At 41.7% G+C, this 22,020-nt stretch overlaps 1 protein-coding gene across 1 annotated transcript; it reads left to right on the forward strand.

Moving 5' to 3' along the window:
- The first annotated feature begins 7,310 nt into the window (after positions 1-7,310).
- mtnr1c (melatonin receptor 1C) lies at positions 7,311-20,792 on the forward strand. Its single transcript, XM_084352388.1, has 2 exons — positions 7,311-7,660; positions 19,456-20,792. Exons 1-2 carry the CDS (start codon positions 7,423-7,425, stop codon positions 20,319-20,321), a joined length of 1,104 nt encoding a protein of 367 aa, XP_084208514.1. The 5' UTR covers positions 7,311-7,422; the 3' UTR covers positions 20,322-20,792.
- The last annotated feature ends 1,228 nt before the right edge of the window (positions 20,793-22,020 follow it).

Genomic DNA, 22,020 nt, shown 5'->3' on the forward strand with positions numbered 1-22,020 from the left:
TTGTAATCAGGATTTTAAGAAAAAAAGGCTGATATCGGTCGTATGCGTCACTGTAATCAGTAAATGTAACACCTCCTTTGAGCGTAGAGACAATCTTCTTAGAGAAATAATTAAGCAGTGCTGATCACACTTAAATTCTTTGAGAGGAGAAAACAAATTTCAGGCACTCATGTGGAGCAGGAACAAAAAAAATACTTGATTAGATTAAAACAGGGTGCAAAGTGGTGGACAAAGATCAAGCAAACATTTTATAAACCCTTTTTCTTGGACAGCCCCTGCGTTTTTATTGAGTTTGATAATATAAAGGCATTCCTCGAGCACTCCACCACCTCATAAAATATGATTCAGCTGTTTTTATTTATGACATTAAAAAAAAAAAATCTGTTAGTGATACAATAATCTTCACATAAAAGGTGCTGTAGTTGTGTTAGTCTGAAATATTTTCATATTTTTTTTGTTTTGGATTAATTTTGCTCATCTGATGAAGATCATGTGATATGATAAAAGCTCCAGAACATCTACTTAATGGACCTCATATCCATTTGTTTTATATTTTATACATATGAATACAATTTCCCTGAGTGTCCCACAAAGCCGTGACAATGAGCCGCTGTTTACAACATGAGGACGCTGGAAGAAGCTCACCTCAATGATACACAGCTGTTTTTAATGTAATTGATTACACTTACCACTTTCCTGATATGACACAGCGGTTGTAATGAGGCTGCAGAGGGTGAAAGGTAAGTACGTGCTAACATTTATCAGGTGGATGACCTCAATGGGATGTTAATGTGTCTTCGCCTCCACTGAGAAGGATTTTGTTTCTTGTTGTTTTTTGCGAACTTGTTAGTCCGTATGTCAGGGCTTAAGTTTGTTTTGAATGTTTGTTCCCACCACCTTTTGGCTGAAACGTCCCTAATTATCATTTATAAAGAGACAGATGTTTTCCTCAAGAAGTTGGTGGAGACCAAACGGAGCTGCATGATGCTGCACACTTTTGGTGACCAGAAAACATGATGCTAATGCTGCCGGTTTGCTGTTTAAACTGACTAACTGTCAGCCATTCTTGGTTGACCTGTTAGCTCTTGTGACAAAAAATAATAAACAGCATCCAGCGAAATTGTGAAAGAAGCACATACCATGTCTGAGCACATGTAATACTAGGTGTCTGAATCTATACCCAAACCCTCTGAATTGATGAAACAAAGGATGTCATCGTTTGGTTATGTACGTAAAGACAGACGTAGGGCGGCAGGAACAAAAGGAAAGGTGAAAGGTCACTGTCTAAGATTAGATAAGATAAGACTGACTTGTTACAGCATCTCAAGAGTCACACGCAGAGAGAAAACTGGCTGAATGGTAGATAGAATAATATAAAAATAAGGTTAAAAAAAACAAAAAAAGTAATGATAATAATTCCTGAGGCTTTTATAAACACAAGAAAGCCATTGACAACATTCTTGTTCCTGGAAATTGGCCCCCAGCACCTCCTGGGGACATTACAGATGTTGTAAAAGACGGCACGCTACGATTGGTCACGGAACAACGTGCAGTTACCAAATCAGTGCAAGAATTTATAGCTCTATAATTGCCTGAGCTGACACAGCGACCATCACAACAGAGAAAAATATTGTGTTGTTTTTTTTTTAAACCTGGAATCTGAACAGGCACAGAGTTAACGGTCTGACTCCGCCACGTGAACAAATCTGGCGAGCCCTGGAGCTCTCTGAGGAGTCTCCTCAGCGTTTTATGGAAACCAGGTTGCAGTTCGGCGTAAGTGTCAAGGGTGCGTGCGTACAAAAGCTGGTATCAGCAGAGGCCGGGGTCGAGTCAGGTCGACTATGTGGGTTTTTAGAAGTGAACGGCCTCAGCAGCGGACACACACAGCTATGACAACCCTGAGGCAAAAGGTTGTGACGCTTCCATTCATATTACTGGTACTTTGAAAGCAGAGTAGATGGGAAAAGGTGAGATCCTTTTTATCAAGACTCTAGAGTGCAAGCGCATGGATATTTCCCGGAGACAGTAGACGGTGCACATTGAAAGAATTGCTTTTATTTTTTGACCCGCACTACTGAAGGCACAGCATCTGCTGCCCCCGAGTAGTCAAGTTCTGAGAAAAGATCAGCAAAACCATAAATAATTGGTGCCTGCAGTATCCAGAAACAGCACCGTGATCTTCCAGTGCATGGCCATGGCTGTCAGGTTGGTGGATGGGTAAAACTTTGTCTCACTGATATCTTTAATGCTTGCTAATGTGTCACACTGAGGAAAACTCCTGTCTTTTAAATGTTGTGAATTTGGGAATAATAGTCCCAAACCAGTGGTTTTCACCTCTGCTCCTGGGGGCCCATCGTCCTGCATGTATCAGATGTTTCCCTGCTCTGACACACCTGATTCAAATGATCAGCTTATCATCACACTCTGTAAAAGCTGGGCACTGTTAGTGGAAACACTGGATTTGTTGGTTTTGCCTCGGGCAAAGATGTTCTCATCCTGTGCAGACAGTAAACACCTGTGTAAGCCTTGGAAGATGCAAAACGCTGCCAGAGAACAGGTAAAAAAAAAAGAAGAAGAAACGTTTATATTTGCCCCACAGGGTTTTGCTCTTAGATCCTGTTTGACCGAGTTGCAGAGTGTGCAGAGTGCCAAGGCTTCATGTTGGGCTGTGTGACGCCCTGAGGGACAACATGGCACCACTCACAAAAAGTAGATTACACTTAGCAACTCTTATGACGAGGGTGTAACATCCACTGGTAGTGTGACCGGACTGGACTCTGCTATAATCACGAGCCTGTTCATGTCTACATTGCTTGAAGTGACTTTTGTTTGTAACTTTTTGTTGAGTTATGCAAAGTGTACCCCTGCAGCTCTCAGCGTATGTGACTGTGCAGCTTTATATCAGTTTACTCGAGACTCACTCTCACTGACTGACAGGTAGGAACACGTTCGTCGTAACAAAGTTGATTAAACAACACGTTGTGTCACGACTGTAATTTAGATTCCATCGTTCGAGGAAGTCACCGCTTTATAATTCCTTGTAAATAGTCATGTATAATTAATGAGGTGACATGCCAGTCTGTTTTTTGGAAAAGGCTCAGCATCGTCAACACACTCCCTGTTCTTGTATAAACAGCAGGAATCGAACTTGTTTTAGACTAAATAAAGTTTAAAATGAAAAATCCTTCAAGGCTAAAACGAGCTAACTGCTACTCACTCTTTAAATGACCTTCAGTTTAAGCATTTTATGATCCAATAAACAACTCCTGCAGGCCAGACACATCAGAGTCCATCACGATCACGTTATTTAGCCTTTGCTGAAGCTTTTCTGCCTCAAAGAGACACGTTCTTGATTTTGCAATAAGGAGGCATCAGTAGTCTGATTCCCCCGTTTCATCCTGCTAGAGTGTTTCATCCCTTTCTGTAGAATGAATTCCAATATATCATAATATGTGCAGAGACAAAAATGAACCCACTCACATGGCATTTTGGCTGGTAGAAATCAAGACTTTGGGCTTATTTAAACATGTCTACATGTGAAAACATATGCTTTACCTCATCGTCAGAGGAAGAGTCAGCTCTCGCTCCCCAAAACTATAAAGATTTGTAGGCGCCGACTGTGCAGTTCACTCAGTTTTTGCAAATTCATTGCCATTTAAATGCACAAGTCCAATATCCACTCTTCTGTCATGGTAACACCTATCAAGTCTTCAGTCCTCAATGCTTGGTAATGTTTGCTTTCTGGAAGCTGTTTGCTGCTGGGTAAATAGCATTCAGGATGTTTTTGTTTTTTGTCTTTTTGCTTGTGTTGAGTTAAAGAGAGCAGCTCAGGCTCAACCAAACAGTAAACTGGCAAGTGAAAAAAAAAAAGCCCCATAAAAACCCTGTAAGCTGTGGCATCAACAATAAAGAGCATTTCACACGACAATGAATGTTTTTGTGCTATTTGATCAGATCAGTTGAATGTTTGTTTCAAAATAAACCACTGGAACAGGATAACAGAACAGCAGCTCCAGGCAAACACAACAGATGACTCAACAAAGACTGAACTCAAAACTGGACTTAAACACAAACCGAACTAATGACGGGATCCGGCGCAGATGGAGTGAGGCAGAGGAAGTGAGGGTAATGAGTAGGGGAAACAGCAGAGCAGAGTCGGAGCTGGGCTGATGAAGGAGATGCAGTGCAGGTGTGGAGGGAAAGCAGACTGGGGAGGAGCACTGGGAGCACTGGGAACACTGGGAACAGGGCCGAAGACACCACATAACACAGAAAACGCATAAAACACATATAAATGACAGCACACTGGCTCCTGACAGTTCTGTCTGAAATCTTGTTTATGTGTGAAAACGACATGCAAGAGTCTCAGGCAGGGTGCTGATTAACAAGCCAATTAATCACCATAGCAAACCCATCCCAGGCAGGCTTCATGCAGACATGCAGCAGACAGTCACTGTGACAGCACTTTTATTTTCTGAGCTGCGTGATGACATGAAGACATGATATGCAAGAATTCAGCATTAAATTGTCCCAGAACGACCAGACCTTTGTCGTATATTTTGTTGAGCTGCGTGCACAAATTGTCCTCAGTGTTTCCAACATTGTTCTAACCCAAATCCAATTTCATTTAGTCGCCTGTCACTATAACTTGAGAGTGAGGAAGGAAAGCTGGCAAATGAGACTAAATGTAACGTGAACAAACTAAAACACCACCGCATCCCTAAACATTTACTTGCGCGAGTTTGACCGCAGGATTGTTTTTCTTTTTCCGCCCCCAGCAGCCAGATTACTATACAGTACATTAGCCGCAAGGTAGTGAGCATCAGCATGCAACAAAAGGGTGTGAGTGTTTTTTTAAATTCTGGTCAAACGACTGTCTTCTTTTCCCCCTCTCCTCTCTGCTACGTTATGTTCATTTAGTAAAATGCATTTCCCAGGTCAACTCAAGGGTAATATTTTCTGGCCTTCTATGATTGTAGACTGAATTAATTTGTGTTTTGTACTGTTTGTGGTCCAAATCGCAGAGATCACAGATGTCATCTTACTTAAAGTCTGCACAGTGACCAACTTTCCGCTGCATCAGGATTTCTGTTTGTTCAGATGATTTGTTGTAATTTTGTTAAAAAAAAAACATAATTATATTTAGGAAAAATTAAGCACAACAAAAACCAACATAATGAAACCAGATTATGTAATAATAAAGAACACATTCATATTATACTGCGGTGCACAAATCTGTAACAAATTAAATTACCAAAGAGCAACTAATACTTGGTATTAGTTGGTAACCTGGGCAACCGCTCGGTCTCATTGGCTAGAGTCTATGGCTCGGAAAGAATTTGAAGACGTTTCTTCATCTTCTGGCATTTTATAGACTCCGCCAGAAGACTTGAGAGGGAAAAACAGAAAATATTGTCTCCATAAAATATGATCCAGTTTCAACCAAATCAGTGAATCAAGTTATAATCTGTGTTTTTGTACAGTTAACAGTGAGGCCCATTCCTCGGAAACACTCAGCTCCATGTCCTCTCTGACATTAAATCTTCGCTCTGAGCCACTCGCTGACTGCCTTAACCCATTTCTCATTTCTGCTCGACTTTTACGTTGTTTTTCTTTTTTATTAATCTGTTATTCTTCCACAGTGGAGATCATGACTCCATCTGCACTGTTTTGTTGTCTGAATGGTTGGCTATAGTTTAAATTATGGTTCAGCAGTTATGGGTGGTTTAAAGTTTAGACTGATACAGGACTATCATGTTTGATATTGCATTAGTATAACATTAAAGTTATTACATACTGAAAACTACAAGTGTTGCTGGAGTTTTGACCTCTTTAAACAATTTCCCCTCGGGGATAATAAAGTATTTCTGATTCTGATTCTGATTTAGACTTTTAATCTTCATGCTTCTTGGAAGTGAAGTCGTGCCAGAAAGCCCAACTTCGTCACAGACTAACGATTAATTGTGAAAATAAAACGGCAGATTAACCAATCTATTTCAGACAAAATTCCAGGAACATGACCTCAAAGTGAGGCTATCAATCTCCCCTGACAACATACCGCTCAGCAACAGCTCAATCAATTGATAAGCATCCTCGTTTAGAATGAAGGACTTTATTCTTTTCGATTATCACATCCGCCAAGGAGGTTATGTTTTCACATGTGTCCGTTTGTTTGTTTGTTTGTTGGTTTGTCAGCAGGAATACACAAAAAATACTCAAAGGATTTCCACGAAACTTGGATGGAGGATGTGTCCCAGCCCAGAATAGACCCCATCAACTTTTGGTGGAGATCCATGAAAATTTGCCTCACCTTCTTTAACATCGCAAGATGGAGCGTTTTTCAACATTTTCGTTAAATTTTCAGGAATAATGCTGGAACTCGATGACAAAAAAATCTGGCGTATGTATGTGGCGGGTATCTATGAGCGAGCACAATTTGATGCGAATCGAAAAAGGAAAAAAAAAGCAGATTTCAACTTAATTTATTGTTTCTATACTGGATTAGGCTTGATTGGTGAAGGTATGCTCTCTACTGAGTGCCATTCTTTAGTTCAACATGTTTTACACAGTATTGGTGTATTATTTCAGAAGTGCTTTATGTAACAGCAGTGATGCACAATTCACAATCCATTTCTTTAAATATAATTGTCAAACGTCACTGTTTGTAAAGTCTCTGTTGGACACGTGAAGGCGCCATTTCCATGTCAATGAATAGAGAGGCTCTCAGTCTTAATGAAGAGCAGTAAGAAACATGACAAGTCGTTAATGGCCTCTGTTGTAAATCTCATCATTTCATTAAGATACAGCATTCTTGGTGTGATTCCACATCCAGCTCGGTGTTTAATTAGACAAGTACGAAGAGAAGAGGGTCGTGACGCAAATATGACAGATTTATAGTTTCGAAACGCTCATAATCTCAGCTGAACACTCCTCTGATATGTCCGCAGAGAGTCTCGAACATAAATATAGTCCCTTTATTATTAGTTCCCCTCAAAAGCCAACGCGGGTCTCTCTGGGTTGCCTCGTGTGTGAGTGAGCTTCGCATCCTCGCATTTCCATTACGCACAGGAGAGCGCTCACATGCCTTCCTGAGCGAGCCCTCATGGCAGAATGGAGCAGCGCGCACGAAGAGCCGCGGTGACTCATAAGGACGGCGCTGAAACGGGAGCTGCTGGCATCTTCATCACCTTGAAAATTAACTTCTTGGATTTCCCTGCGCGCCAAACATCTATTAGTGCTCCGGTGGTCATGTCGTGGTTCGCGCCTCGCTCCTGCTGCTCCACAGGCGGAGGAGAGGGACTATCAAAAAGTTCAACACTCCCTCTAGTCGGTGCGTTTTGAATTTGTCCGGTCTGTAATCATTATTTTTTCCTCTCTGAACACTGAAGTAGTGGCACCATGGCCACTGCGCCCTGAGGGGAGATGGATTTAGAGGTGAGGAATGTGAACGGGTCGAACTGTTTGTCCCGGAATGAGAGCGACGGAGGACTGAGCGCATCTTCTTCCACTTCTTCTTCTTCTTCTTCTACTACTTCTTCTTCTTCCTCTGGAGTGTCCACTGCGCTGGCCAGCGTGCTGATCTTCACCATCGTGGTAGACATCCTGGGCAATGTCCTCGTCATCCTGTCCGTGTACAGGAACAAAAAGCTGAGGAATCCAGGTGAGAGATAAACAGGCGCGAAAGTGTCGGTAGATGTCAATGGATGACAGAAATGTGGTGATCAGAAACATGTGAATTGTGGCTAGATTAGGGACAAGCAGTCACTCAAGTAAAAGCAGGGGAAAGTTTTATTTTTAATTCGATAAAAAAACAAAAAATCATGAAAATAATTTAAGTATTTCAGAAATCAGATTCTTTGATTATTCACAGAAGGTCAGAGCCAAAAGGAAACATCGCCCTGCTCTCTTCATTCATGACTGAAATTATGTAATATAACATGCAGCGTGTGACCTCTGTGTTTGACAATCAGCCTGCTATTTCATGTGAGCCTCCAGCCACAGTGTGATGATGGAGCTACCACAGCCTTGCCTGTCTGCCTTCATATCTCTTCATAAATAATAACACTCTCTTCCACCCCATCTGGCTTTATCCTTGATTCTCCAGCTCAGATAAATCACATCCCTTCCTTATAGCAGGACCCCTCTAGTGTCCCACGAGCAGCCAAGGTGAGACACGCTATTGTATAGCTCCTGTGTCCCTTTGGTCAGGTTTTATGTTGAACACAACCTCATATTTTGTTGTCTTACATTTCAAGCGTCCTGGCGGCGGTGTGAAGGTGAAGAAGATATTTATAATGGTCACTCTGATGCCAGTTTTTTTTCCCCTGGCAAATATGCCATCATCATTCAACCCCGCTCTTCGCTCTCTGTAGCTCCGGAGTCGTCTCAGATGGCCACTGAGGCCGTTCACGACATTATTCAGCACACTGCAAAAATAAAATGAGTCTGTAAATTGTTCGCTTAATTATTTTTGTGAACTAAGGGACTGTAGGAGATGATTACAGGGGCAGCAATGTGTGACTGCGTTGCTGTTTTTCTTTTGGATGAAGGAAGTCTGATCTGTTGCGTCTTTATTTTTCTCACCCTGGATTTATATTTTATATTTCCTTGCTTGCTTTGATTACATCAAAAAGATAGTTTCATGTGCACAGGATGTACACAGTCCTGTCTGTCAGCAGGGCCGGATTAAATGGACAGACTTCTCTGGGCGGACTGTATTTTTTGGGCCCCGCTAAACGCACATTTTGATATTTAAATATCTCTATACTTTTAACTTTTAAACTCATTAATTTAGTTAAGTATATATTTTAGCTTAACTGTTTGTATATTTTGGTATTCATACCATATGGGTTAGTCACAGTTTAAAGAAAAGTAAACAAACGTTGATTATATAAACATTGAAATAAAGTTTTTAGACCAGAGTTTCTTTTAGATTTTTACATTAAGGAATATTTTGAAATGTATGTTAAACGTTATGTAAAGTAGGCAGTTCTTTTCTTCTCTGTCTCTGCCGCCTCGTGACTTTAAGGCCCCCGGCATGATCCTGCCTCGTCCATCAGGGTTTTAGTTTCCCCCTCATAATGAACTAGTAGCTACTGTTGAGTAGCCAAGGGCGTCACTTTGTGTTGAAAAGTGGTGGAGACACAAGGGCTTGGATGAAAAAAACAATCTTTTATATTTGCAGTTTCAGGCAATAGTATGAGGTCAGTGTAATTACTAGGAGTGTAAACCACTAGTTTCAACACAAAACATTACTATATCGAGGGATTTCCTTTTCAAGCCGTCTTATTGTACTTGCTTTCTTTGGGAGTAATATCTGTAATAAACATCTTTTTCCTGCTGTGAATTACAGCTGGTTTCATCCAGAGAACTGATATTATCTGCCCATTTAACACAATAAGTTACAGACGAAGCAGTCACCCCTTTCTTTTCTGCTTTTGGCAATAAAAGAAAATAGTTACTTTACATTGACTCCACTAACCCACATAAAAACATGATTTAAGAGTGGAAACTTGTGTGTGAGGCTCTATAATAGCTAAAGATTATGATACGGATCGATGTTTTCACTCTGCATCGATGATATTGAATCAATAATCCTTAATTCGATGTATCGTTACACCACTGATAATTACGGCGTGAATGAAATTGCATTACGATGCATCAAAATGAATTAAATCTTATTTGTTAGTCAACATTTCTTAGTGAAAACTATTTTTAAGCACATTTCTATGATCTAATTATGCTTTTAAAAAGACATGGGGACAAAATTGGTCATTTCAGGAAGTGACCCCGGTGTAAATAAAACCTATGTAAGCAGCAAACTCCCTGTGTATATCAGATTTAGGAGGCACAGAATACACTTTGGGTCTGATTGATTGAAGATATTCTTCCCAGTAGCGTGTGGTTTTTAAAAAGTCCACTTTTATTCAGTTTATTTGTTGCAGTATGATCAGAAGCTCTTTGCTGGCTATTGTCAGAAAATGTTTTTAATGATTGGTGAAAGAGTCTGACAGAGCCAGAGTGACACAGAAGACAAATAAGAAAGACATAATGTACAGACAGCAACACAAAGCAGCTGCAACCATACATGTGATGATGCGATTACAGTCCGGACGTAGAGATTAGACCAGGCCAAGCGGGGTGTGTGTGTGTGTGTGTGTGCGTGCGTGTGTGTGTTTGGATGTGTGTATGAGAGGCAGTGATATGTGTCTGTGTTTAGTGACCCTAGACATGTTGGTGTGTGGAGTCAGGGAGAAAGAAGGAGACATCATGTTGTTGATCATAATTATATGATGTAACAGCAATATCATTATAATACCAACATAGTAAGGTAATATGGAGGTAATATAATAACAGTATGATAATCAACTTACGCAGTAGAATATAACATTAACCATTATAATAATTTGTACACATTTATAAAGCAATGAGCTGTGAGGACGGACTCAGAGGTGAGCAATCAACCCCCAGCATCACAACCAGAAGCCCCAGCGGGAGACAGATGGGGCGGGTCAGCGAGTACTGAGTCAGTTCAGTATAACTCTTCTTGTGTTGTGACAGATAAACCTTTCAACGATTTTAGCAAACGTAAAACAAGCCTTAAAGGTGCACTCTGAAGGTTTTAGGAAGAAAAATTAAAAGTTCATTGATTGATTTTCATGAGTAAACAAACTAAATAAACAAACTTTCTTCGTTTTTGTGACTGAATAAACAAACTGACCTTAAAGGACAACCCAGTTTCATTCTGTTTTACTTTGTTTACATGTGGCGGACCCTGCCACCTTTCTAGCTTCAAACAGTGTTCTGGGGACATTATTTTCGTCTGAGAACAGCTTGTTTATTCAGTTATGGAAAACATAGATATTTCTGAGTTTGTCTTATTACCTCATTGATGTTGTAAATATCACCTTTCTGAGTTTCCAAATTTATTTTCCAAAACTACATAGTGCCCCTTTAAAATATCATAAATGTCTCTTGTACCAATCTAATAGTTATATTATTTTTGAGATATGAGCCGGGGGAACGTTATCGATAATTCAGGGAGGGTCTCGCTCTTTTAAATGGTAAAACTAAGGTTCACCTCCCCCCTCCCATCCTAGTCATCTTTCTTACAGCCCCTGAACAAATGCGATTATCATTCTTATCTTGGGTTGCAAATTGCGCATGTTGGTTTCCATTTCCTTCAATAAAAAACTTATAACATCCTGATACTAAGAGCCTGTTTGTTGTCTGGCATGGGAAAACTGCAGAAGTGACAAAAAAATATTAAAACAAATCAAGAGACCAGTCACAGGACAGGCTCAGCAATAGACATGTAACGACGCCCTACAGGGTATACCACCTAAGATGCAGTCTTGGAAAACAATCCATATTTCATCTCCAGTCGTACGAATGATAAATCATATATTGTGTTAATTGTAGGATCAAACTCGTGGTTTGGTCTTTCGGAAACAAATCTGAACAGTGAGACATGTTATCAGAAAATCTATCCAGAGGCTAAAAAACGAACAAAAACTATTTTTGATGTTGAACTACTTTGAACTTAAAAGTCCTGAAGATCAAGCATCATTATACCCAGCAGGGCCGTGCATAAAAGTAAAGTCAGGAAAGCCTTCTGCCGAGGCGAAAGACTAAACTCAGTAATCACAACATGATGCTAATGAGAACATTTGAATAGGGCAGCGGGATTAGGTCAGCGAGCGGTTGGAATAATGAGCTTTTAATTACAATTTCAAATACATTACATAACGCTTCCAACATGTTCCCGTGTGCAACAGCCAAATGCAGTTTGGCAAGAAGTTTAGGACCCCGAAGAATAATTTGATCCAGTTTGCAAAAATGTCGCAGTCGGCTGGTCTCAAACAAGAGTGCAGGAGTAAATGGCCTGTTCAAAAGTCCTCACCATGCTGGTCAACCACGGACACTGCACTGATTACATACTTAATTGGACTGACTGACTGGTCCAGTCACACGAGAGGCCTCACCAGTGTTGGTCTGCATTAGGGCTGCAACTAGTGATTACCTTTAGTAGTTCGTAGTTCATTAGTTAGTTATTGTTTAATCAACTGTCTCTGAATATCTGCGCCAAGCCTGATTTAAGATTCAAATAGTATCAGAAAAGTCCCCACATTAGAAACACATTTACAAAGTTTTTGTAATGTTTTATAATGTTGTGTGTTTTTTATTGCTTTATTTATGACCACATTCAATAAATGAAGTTCAAAGGAATAGATTTAAAATTAGACTAGTTGTGAAACAACATGTATCACTGGGGTGCAGGGATTATATAACAAGCTTTGAACACGGACGATTGATGGCCAACATGTGCTGTTTTTAATCCACTCCCATCAGATGTGCCAATCCGTCATCATTAATGAATCATTCAGGCTTAAATTGTCCAAAAAATGTGCGAAAAACTGCTCATTGCAATTTCTCAGAACCCAAAGTGATGTCTTCAAGTTGCTTCTTTTGTTCAGCCAACAATCCAAAACCCAGAGACTCTTTATTTATTGTCACAGATGTCATAAAAAGCAATTAATCCTCCCATTTAAGAAGCTGGAACAAGCAAATGTTTGACAGATTTGCTTGAAAAATTACTTCAACAGTTAATCAAAAATGAAAATGGCTGGTAAATTACTTTTGTGTTCCAAGGCGTTGTTCTATCTGTACCTTTCTCATTGGTCTTTTAGTAGAGGAAAGCATTATATTTGAGAAAAAAGGGCGAACAATTTTCAATACTCTAAAAGCATGCAATATCAAACAGCTGTTGCTAAATCTAAAAGTTGGATTTGAAGCTGCCAGATTATTGTGTCATTATTAGTTCCCTTTGCATTTAACACAGTTTTAATAGTGTGTATCTTATTTATCACATTTTCCTGTATTTATCATATATCAGTCAAATGTTTCACATTTTTTGTTTGAAAGAAGACTCAAGCGAACAATCGATTATCAAAAAAGTTCAATTTAATTTTCTTTGCTGCAGCTCTAGTTCAATGGGCCTCTTTTTCCCTTTGAGCACCTGCCCCTCTAAAGGTCTCTGCACGGACATGTCATATCATGTTTAAATTATATGTTTATTGCCTGGCTTTCATACCAAGGGATGGTGGTGGAGTTACAAACGACAAGGCTGCCAAGTTGGCGAGCGCAGTTTCAGTCCGCGTTTCGGAATTTGTAAAGGTGACACGACTGGGTATTTTTAAGGAGACGTTGGAGAATTTTCAGCTGTTTTTGTGGCTTACATTTTTGACGAGAAGTCAGGCCATCTCCAGCCATGTTTGTGGCAACAAAATGGTACTTTTATGCAAAACCACGATGTCTTCCTACACATAACCAAGTGGAATTTGTGCCTAAACTTAGTCAGAGCATAAGCAAAGTGTTGTGGAAAGACAGAAATAGAAAATTCAAGTTCCAACATAAAGAAACTTGAAGATTTAACTAATCTGTGGTTTTGCAGAAACGTACTCAACCAGTATTTATTCTGGCGACTGGACTGAGTAATAGTCTGATCACTGCAGCTCAGCATGTGAGAGTAGGAACCTGAAACTCCACTTGAAGCCTCGGGCCTCCATCTCCGCTGTCTTTTTCTGTTTGGTTGTTTTTTTTTTGGTTGGTGTGTCCTTAAGTGACTGAAATTGTTACTGCTGTTAGCCTACCATCAATCTCCTCTCTGCTCCTAACAAGCTATTTATAGTTTTCGCTCACTTTGTATGAATGTTTAATTGGACAGAGTTTTTCGGGAAGGGAAGCACGGACACAGCTGAAGAACGGCAAACAGCTGTAGATGATCTGTATGCCATAAAATCTGATAGATGGCTGTTTTGTGAGGGGCTGATAGGTGCGGTATAATACAATAACATCCTCTGGCTTCCCAAACGGACTTGTGAGTGATATGCTGAGGATTTATGATTAACAGTGGGTAAAGACTGCACTCAGGCATATATTTATGTGGACTCACATCCCCTCTCCCTGTTACACACTATTTAGACTGCTGGTTTGCCTCCTCACACACAGCAGCCAGCAGGACTTTCCGCTCTGCTTCACTTCAACACACTTGCTTCACACGCTGCCTCCATATATCCCTCCGCTGACAACACATGTACGTGCACACATTTGGTAGGCGCTGGTACACCCTTTGAGCGATGTATATCTTGAGGTATTTGAGGGGAATAGGTGGCGTGTGTTCCATTTTCGCAGGTTCTCTCAAGTGTGCAGAAGTATTAGGATCTATCCAGCGACTCCTCAGAGGCTGGAGCTGGAGCATGGCACTATAGGACTGCCAATGGGGTGTTAACACTAGACTTTCCCACTGGGGTTAACCATACTAAAAATAAACTGCAAAAAAAAGCACCCGTGATAGAGAGAGAGACACACAGAAACGATGAAGGGGAGCAGATGGGGGAAATAACGAAAGGATGAGCTTGATTCTGCGTGTGTGTGTGTGTGTGTGCATGCACGTGTGTTCTCAGCTTGCACCTCTCAGGTTGAGAATGGACTCGGAAATCTTGCTAAATCATGCACGGCATCCCCTCAGTCACTGCACAGTCATGAATAAAACCTAAAAACCGGAGTGTCCAGAGGGGCGGTTAATTGAGTCAGAGGACTAAGTGAGTCAAAGCAGAAGCCGATTTAAATTGACAGCACGGATCCACAGGGAATATCACTTAGCACACTACATTAAACATATCTTCTTTTCCCGACAACAACTTTGCAGATGACATTTGCTTTTCTTACTAGCGCACAGGTTTATCAGATTGGGAATATCACACCAAGTCACACCTAGATAAGGCGATTGTTAACGTTACATCCAAGCACGCCTTCTACTGTGGCAGTTTCCAGGATTGCGCCTAATGAGTGAAACACCAGCCGCTGCTTGTGTCCCGACCGTCTGATTCCTCTCAGGGCCTGTGAGTCTTATTTCTTCAGACATAGGCGGTCTGATTGGTGGATGGCCTTTGATGATGACGATGATGTTTTTGGCGGGGGGCCTCGTAGCGGGCTGCATCACCGAAAGGCAGCTTGTGTCAGCTTAATGTTGAACTTCTTCGAAAAAATTCTCTGGCCCCTTGTTCATGAAGTAGTCACCACTAATTCATCAGCGCTTTAATGCCCTTGCCGAAAGGTTATTCTTGCTTATTTATGATAACATGCTGAGTAAATCAAAACTAATCTCATTTTGGATATGCACTTGTAGTATTAAGCCCTGCTGACATTCAGCCCGATTCAAGCATAGCCAGCCCTCCTACACATTTTTTTTTATGAATTTGTCTCTTTCCTTCAAAGGTGTATAAATATAGCCGGGTGAATCAAAGCGTAGTGGATCACGTTTCCTGTATGAGCGGTGAGAGTGATGCAATACAGACGGTGGGTTTGACAGGAGAACATAAGCCCTCGAGAGTCACACTTGTACACAGCCATGCAAGTCAGCTGGCAGCCTTTTGTTTTGTCTTTTAGTTTGTTCATCTCCCGTACTTTCACCTTCATTATGTACCCACTCTTTCTCTGGCGTAACTCCTTTTTTTATTTCCTACATTCACAACTATTCAGCTGGAAAAAAGCAATCTGCCGTAAATATGCCCACATTGTACACAGAGCCTATTTTAAAACATATGTGGGTTTATATCCCGGGAGGGGCGGGTGTGAGGCAGTTTCTGTCTAATATACTTTTGATACGCTGCAGCCTGGTGTGTGCTGGGTGATTCCGATGACAAATATCTTGTTTCACTCATGCATGGCTGAAGAGGTCTCTGCTGTATTGTTTTGATTTATGTTTCATTCGCCAAAAAACAGCTGTGTGTGACAGACAAAGAGAGCGGGGAGCTCGTGGGGTGGTCGCCGAGCTCTCGGGAGTCACTTTTAAGCAAGAACGAGTTAATTTGAAGCAACTTCTCACTTGACAGTTGACAGTTCTGTGAGAGTATTCGGTACGATCAGATAATTACGGAGCCGGTGGTGTCGGAGAACTCAAAGGCCTCAAGTCAGCGCTCCCAGATGGCCTACAACCAATCAGCATTCAGGTTAAGCTCTATCCAACTCACACTCGTTGTTAATAATAGCTCCCAAAGATGTCAGCGGGCACGACAATTATGGTATCCAGGAGTGAGAATGTCTTTGTTGTACACTAAAACAACAAATCACGTTGAGTGTTTTGAGTTTGGGTGTGATGAGCATCAGGCCGGCCAAGTCGGTTAATTAAACAGTGAGAGGTAATGGCTCAGCCAGTGTTTTAATAGTGGATGCCAACAAAACAAAAGACAATCATCTGGCCGCTTCACAGCAAACCTCTCAGCTGCGTTTTAGCACTTACCTCATCCTCTTGACAATAAAAGGGGGAAAGAGGGTTCAGCCAGAGAGAGCTATAAGGCTGCAGCGTGCCCCGTCCTGCCGGTGCACATGATAACACTGAGCCGCATGATGTCAGCGAGGAATCAAACCTCTGCACAATGACAAATGCGTACAGCGAGGACTGTGAGCGTCACAAATACAATCTGACAGATTTGCCCACTGAGCTGACTCGAGGATGAGGAACAAATGATTTTATTTTTATCCCAGCAGGCTGGAGAGAGCGCTCGTGCCGTATGAGTAACTTGGATATCAGCTGTCTCTGAATACCTGTGGAAAAATGTGAAACCAACATCAGAAAAATATCAGAAAGTCCCCAAGTTGGGAACAAATTTACATAGTTTTGCAATGTTTTATAACACCGCATGTTTTCTGTTATTGTCTTTTATTACCACATCCAGTGATTCAAGTTCAGAAGAATACATTAAAATTAGACCGGTTGCTAAACAACACAGTGCAACCGCGTTATCCCCGGGGTGCAGGGATTATAACAAGCTTTGAACGCGGAGGATTGATGGCCAACATGTGTTTTAAATCCACTCCCATCACATCTGCCAATCAGCGCTGTTGTTTCAGCTGTTGACTGAGGGAGCGAGAACTTCAGAAGGTGGTTTATGTTATATCAACCCTGGAATCACCCCAACGTCTGACACAAAGGGTTGTTAAAATGAGGCACATTATATATAATCCTTCACAGATTATTTACAGAAAACATAAATGTTGATATTCCAACCAGTGATGTAATGTCTGGCTAAATGTTGGTCATGACAAGCAGTATGTGGTTACACTTTCGGACTGGTTTGGTTTTGCTGTCGTTTTTTTTTTACGCCGTAGTTCACTCGCTACTAATTTTGCGATTATGAGTTTTTCTCTAAAAGCTGGGTAGAGCTGTCTTTAATGGCAGCAAACACTGGGTTTATTTGGGCAAAATCTCCACTTCAACACTGATCTTGTCTTCTACAATGTGTAGCTCACACACACAATAGACCCTTCATTGCACAACATCTACTCAAAACTTATGGGAAGCAAATGCTTCTTTTGCGAAACACTGCCTCACTCGCATAGTGACTCCACTCTATGTTCTTGTTATCGCTCTTCTTATCTAACCCAACATTACAGTTTGATTTATTGCTTTATTCTCCCCCACCCAGAACAGCTGCACTGTAACAATATCAGACGTCATCTTCTATGATTCATGTCTTCTGAGGAGATCCAGTGTCACACTACCATCAGCTCAGACCTCAGGAGGACAGGAACTTGTTTGGATGTAATCTGACATTAAAATCGCCCATATCCTGGTTTTTATGCACTTAAACTAAGTGTCTGAATGTCTGTTCCCGGAGGCAAAGAAGCTTTAAAACAAAAACAGACAGACTGATTTGAGCCTTTTGTGGGATGCACTTGCCAAATAAAACATTGCAATAAATAAAGAGACAGCTAACAGCTCTGCCAGGCTACAGTTGTGCTGTGACTCATTGCAAGTTGGGAGTTCTGAGTACTCTGGTACTCCCGAAGTAGTCGGCACAAAGCACAAATTAAATGAATGAACATGGCAACTACAAACTGAAGGGATGAAAAGGTAATCACTGTGTGCAGCTCCATATTGCTGAGACGTCAGGTGTCTTGATGTCGGCAAACTTGGGCTGAATCTTGTCCGAGATTCCAACTTGAAATTCAGACGTGAATGACTGTTTCGTTGCACTCTTCTGTGTCGGATGTAGTTTTTCTCTTCCGAGTACAATGGATTGCAGCAAAGAGTGCTGCAGGGATGATGGGCTTTTTTGTAGGCTAACCCGGAAGTTAGCATCGCCCTGGATCCCTTAACAAAAAGCCTATGGAAAGTTTTCTTTGGATTTTGGATGATTGCAAAAAATAAGCTCTGTGGCTAGGGTAAATGCAACCGCCCGATGTAAAAAGCTAACGCTAGGCTACTACAAACTAAGGTTGCGGTCGTATGACTTCAACTATAGTCCTATGACTACTATACACACCTTACTATAAGTTGATCAACCTACAAGTTGTAAAGTTAAAGTTACAATAGTTTGCAACTAAAGTCCACCTTTAAAGATGGACTAGTGAGTAGATAAGTGTCTGTGTTCTGAGTGATGACATTTAACGTCCCCAAGAACACATTTTTTATTCAAATGTGGGGTACCTACTGACTTCTCGTAGAACAAAACGTGAAAATATCTTAAGCTTGTGTTAATCACAGACTTTATTTCAGGCATCTAACCAAAAACCGATTCATAAATCCAAGACAAGGGAATCAGAAGTCCAAAAATGCAAACCCATTTCCGGTTTTAGGACGGAGGAACTTTTCACTAACTGCTAACATCAGCATGTTAACATGCTCACTATGACAATACTAACATGTTACATGTAGAGGTTTAATACTTACCATTCTCACCATTTTAGTATATCATGTTAGCATGCTAACTTTTGCTCATTAGCACTTAATACATTCTGTAGCTGAGGCTGATGGGAAGATCAGTATAGTTTTGCTGTGTTACGACATACGAGCAGTGACTGATAAGTTAATTGACAAAGCTACAAGAAGATGAGTGAAACGGCAACTCTTCCAGTGATTATGCAGAAAGTTTGAAGTTACTTATTTTTGTGCCCACAGTGGCAATGGCTACCATCCAGGAATGCATATTTGTCCCTATCGTCCAACACCTGCCCTATTCACCTGGTTTGGCACTCAGACTATTAACTCTACCACAAGATTTGGGACATCTGTACCAAATCTTTATCCATTCAATCATTGAGATATTTCCATCGGAACCAAGTTGTGATCTGACACATCATGTGTCACAGACCTACGCCACTAGCATGGCTAAAATGTTATCAGTTTACAACAGGGAGCGCTGTATCAAAAAGCATGTGCCTGGAACCATATCAGTGCAGTGGAGAGTAGGCTACATGGTAAAAGCCTCATCAAAGTGAGCCACAGAGGGCACAAAGAAGCTGCTCTTTTATGTCTTACCTCCAGTGACCCAGTTTATTTTAAGGAATTTAACCCGAAGGAGCGAGTGAGAAAGGAGTGCTGTATTCTTTAATTATACACCAGTGTGGGTCATGTTTTGTCTGTCATCTAAACCTCCCATGTGTCCCCAGGGAACATCTTCGTGGTGAGCTTGTCTGTAGCAGACCTGGTGGTGGCATTGTACCCGTACCCGCTAGTCCTGACAGCCATCTTTCACAATGACTGGATCATGGGGGACCTGCACTGCCAGGCCAGCGGCTTCATCATGGGCCTCAGCGTCATCGGCTCCATCTTCAACATCACAGCCATCGCCATCAACCGCTACTGCTACATCTGCCACAGCCTCCACTACGACCGCCTGTACAGCCTGAGGAACACCTGCTGCTACCTGGGCCTCACCTGGCTGCTCACCGCCATCGCCACAGTGCCCAACTTCTTCGTGGGCTCGCTGCAGTACGATCCACGCATCTATTCCTGCACCTTCGCCCAGACGGTCAGCTCTTACTACACCATCTCAGTGGTGGTTATTCACTTTCTGATCCCGCTGCTGGTGGTGTCCTACTGCTACATGAGGATATGGGTGCTGGTGATTCAAGTGAAACATCGGGTTAAACCAGAGCAAGGGACCAAGCTGAAACCCAGTGACGTGAGGAACTTCCTGACTATGTTCATGGTGTTTGTGTTGTTTGCAGTATGCTGGGCTCCACTGAACCTCATAGGCCTGGCTGTTGCTATAAATCCTGTGAAAGTTGCGCCCAACATACCTGAGTGGCTATTTGTCACAAGCTACTTTATGGCGTACTTCAACAGCTGCCTCAACGCCATCATATACGGACTACTAAACCAAAACTTCCGCAAAGAATACAAGACGATCCTTCTTGCTCTTTGCATCCCGCGTTTGCTCCTCATGGAGACGTCCAGGTGCGCCACGGAGGGGCTGAAGAGTAAGCCTTCGCCGGCTGTGACAAACAATAATGTAGCAGAGATTCATGTATAAACCAATGTTGTCTCTGGGAAACTTAAGATGAAGTTTCTCTGGAGCCTCATTGCGGGTGTGTGACTTACTTTACCCTGTGCCTTTTCACATGACGTGTATCATTGTCCAGTTGTAAAGGTGTAAATGTTTGGAGAGGACGCTGTTGCCATCACAGTCCATTCAGCCATGTCAGACACTGAAAATGATCAATTGTATCACAGGTACATTGTGCTCGTTTTGTGTCGACCTCAAGGCAGACTCTATTTATGTCAGGTTAACAAGGTAAGGGGAAAAAACATCCAGACAACTTGTCCAGTATTCACCAAAAAACATTGTGACCACGAATCGTAGACGGCATTGAGAATTACTTTCCTAAATTCTTAAATACAGTGAGTCAGTACATACCGTATAGCCTATTGTCTGGATGGGAGACTTCACTTTTCGAGCCACATCCCAGCATGAGTTCATGTGCACGAGAATGACTCACTGCCTATTGGCACAGATCTATTATGAGTATGTCAGCAACATAGTGGAAACTAAATAAATGTATTTTCTATTCCGGCTGTGTCTCTTGGCTCTTAAATGCAGCATTAGGAGACATATTCTGCTCATTTTCAGGTTCATAATTTTATTTTGGGTTACTACTAGAATAGCTTTACATGCTGTAATGCTCAAAAAACACATCAGTTTTCTCATACTGTCCAGTGCTGCAGCTCTGTATTCCCCCTCTGTCTGAAACGCTCTGTTTTAGCTCCTGTCTCTTTAAGGCCCCCCTCCCAAGTATCCAGTCTGCTCTGATTGGTCAGCTCACACACGCCCGAGCCTGCCCTGCTCACCGTGTCTCCGTTCGGCTCTGTCGTATTTTCAGCTTCCAGTCAGCTTCACTTCTACCGTGAATATAAGCAAAGAATATGGACATGTGTGACATGGTGACATAGTGTGATGTCAGGAAGTCACAGAATTAAAGGCGGGGCTACTCACGAGGCGTTTCAAGCACTTTTGAACGGTGTGTTCAGTGGGAGAGGGAAAAAAAATGAAAAAGCATAATAAGCCTCATTTAAAGGATAAGTACCGTTTTTTACAACCTGGACCTTATTTCTGGCAAAACATATGATCATTTACTCACCCAGATAACTTTGGTGTCATTCGGCGTCGTTCGGACGAAATTAGATCCAGTGTAGCGGCGATATATCCATATAATGGGAGAGACGGGGCAGCGACACACAGCCTCTATATAACGCATTATCTGCCACGAAACTAGTTAATTTCATCAATATTTTGTTATGAAATGCTAGCGCTATTAGCCTCTGAGTCCGGGCTCGTCCGTTATCAACATCCGGGGTCAAACTAGCAGTAGCAGCTACAGGTAAACAAGCCACGCTGTCGCGGTGCGCGCGCAGCTCAGAGACGACATCTTCCAGGTCAGAGGTAGTAGATCAGCCTACAGACCCCGGATGTTGACAATAGACGAGCCCGGACTCAGAGGCTAATAGCGCTAGCATTTCATAACAAAATGTTGATGAAATGAACTAGTTTCGTGGCAGATAATGCGTTATATAGAGGCTGTGTGTCGCTGCCCCGTCTCTCCCATTATATGGATATATCGCCGCTACACTGGATCTAATTTCGTCCGAACGACGCCGAATGACACCAAAGTTATCTGGGTGAGTAAATGACCATGTGTTTTGCCAGAAATAAGGTCCAGGTTGTAAAAAACGGT

Source organism: Pagrus pagrus (assembly GCF_965226575.1).
Source record: "Pagrus pagrus genome assembly, chromosome: 5".
NCBI classification, from domain to species: Eukaryota; Metazoa; Chordata; class Actinopteri; order Spariformes; family Sparidae; genus Pagrus; species Pagrus pagrus.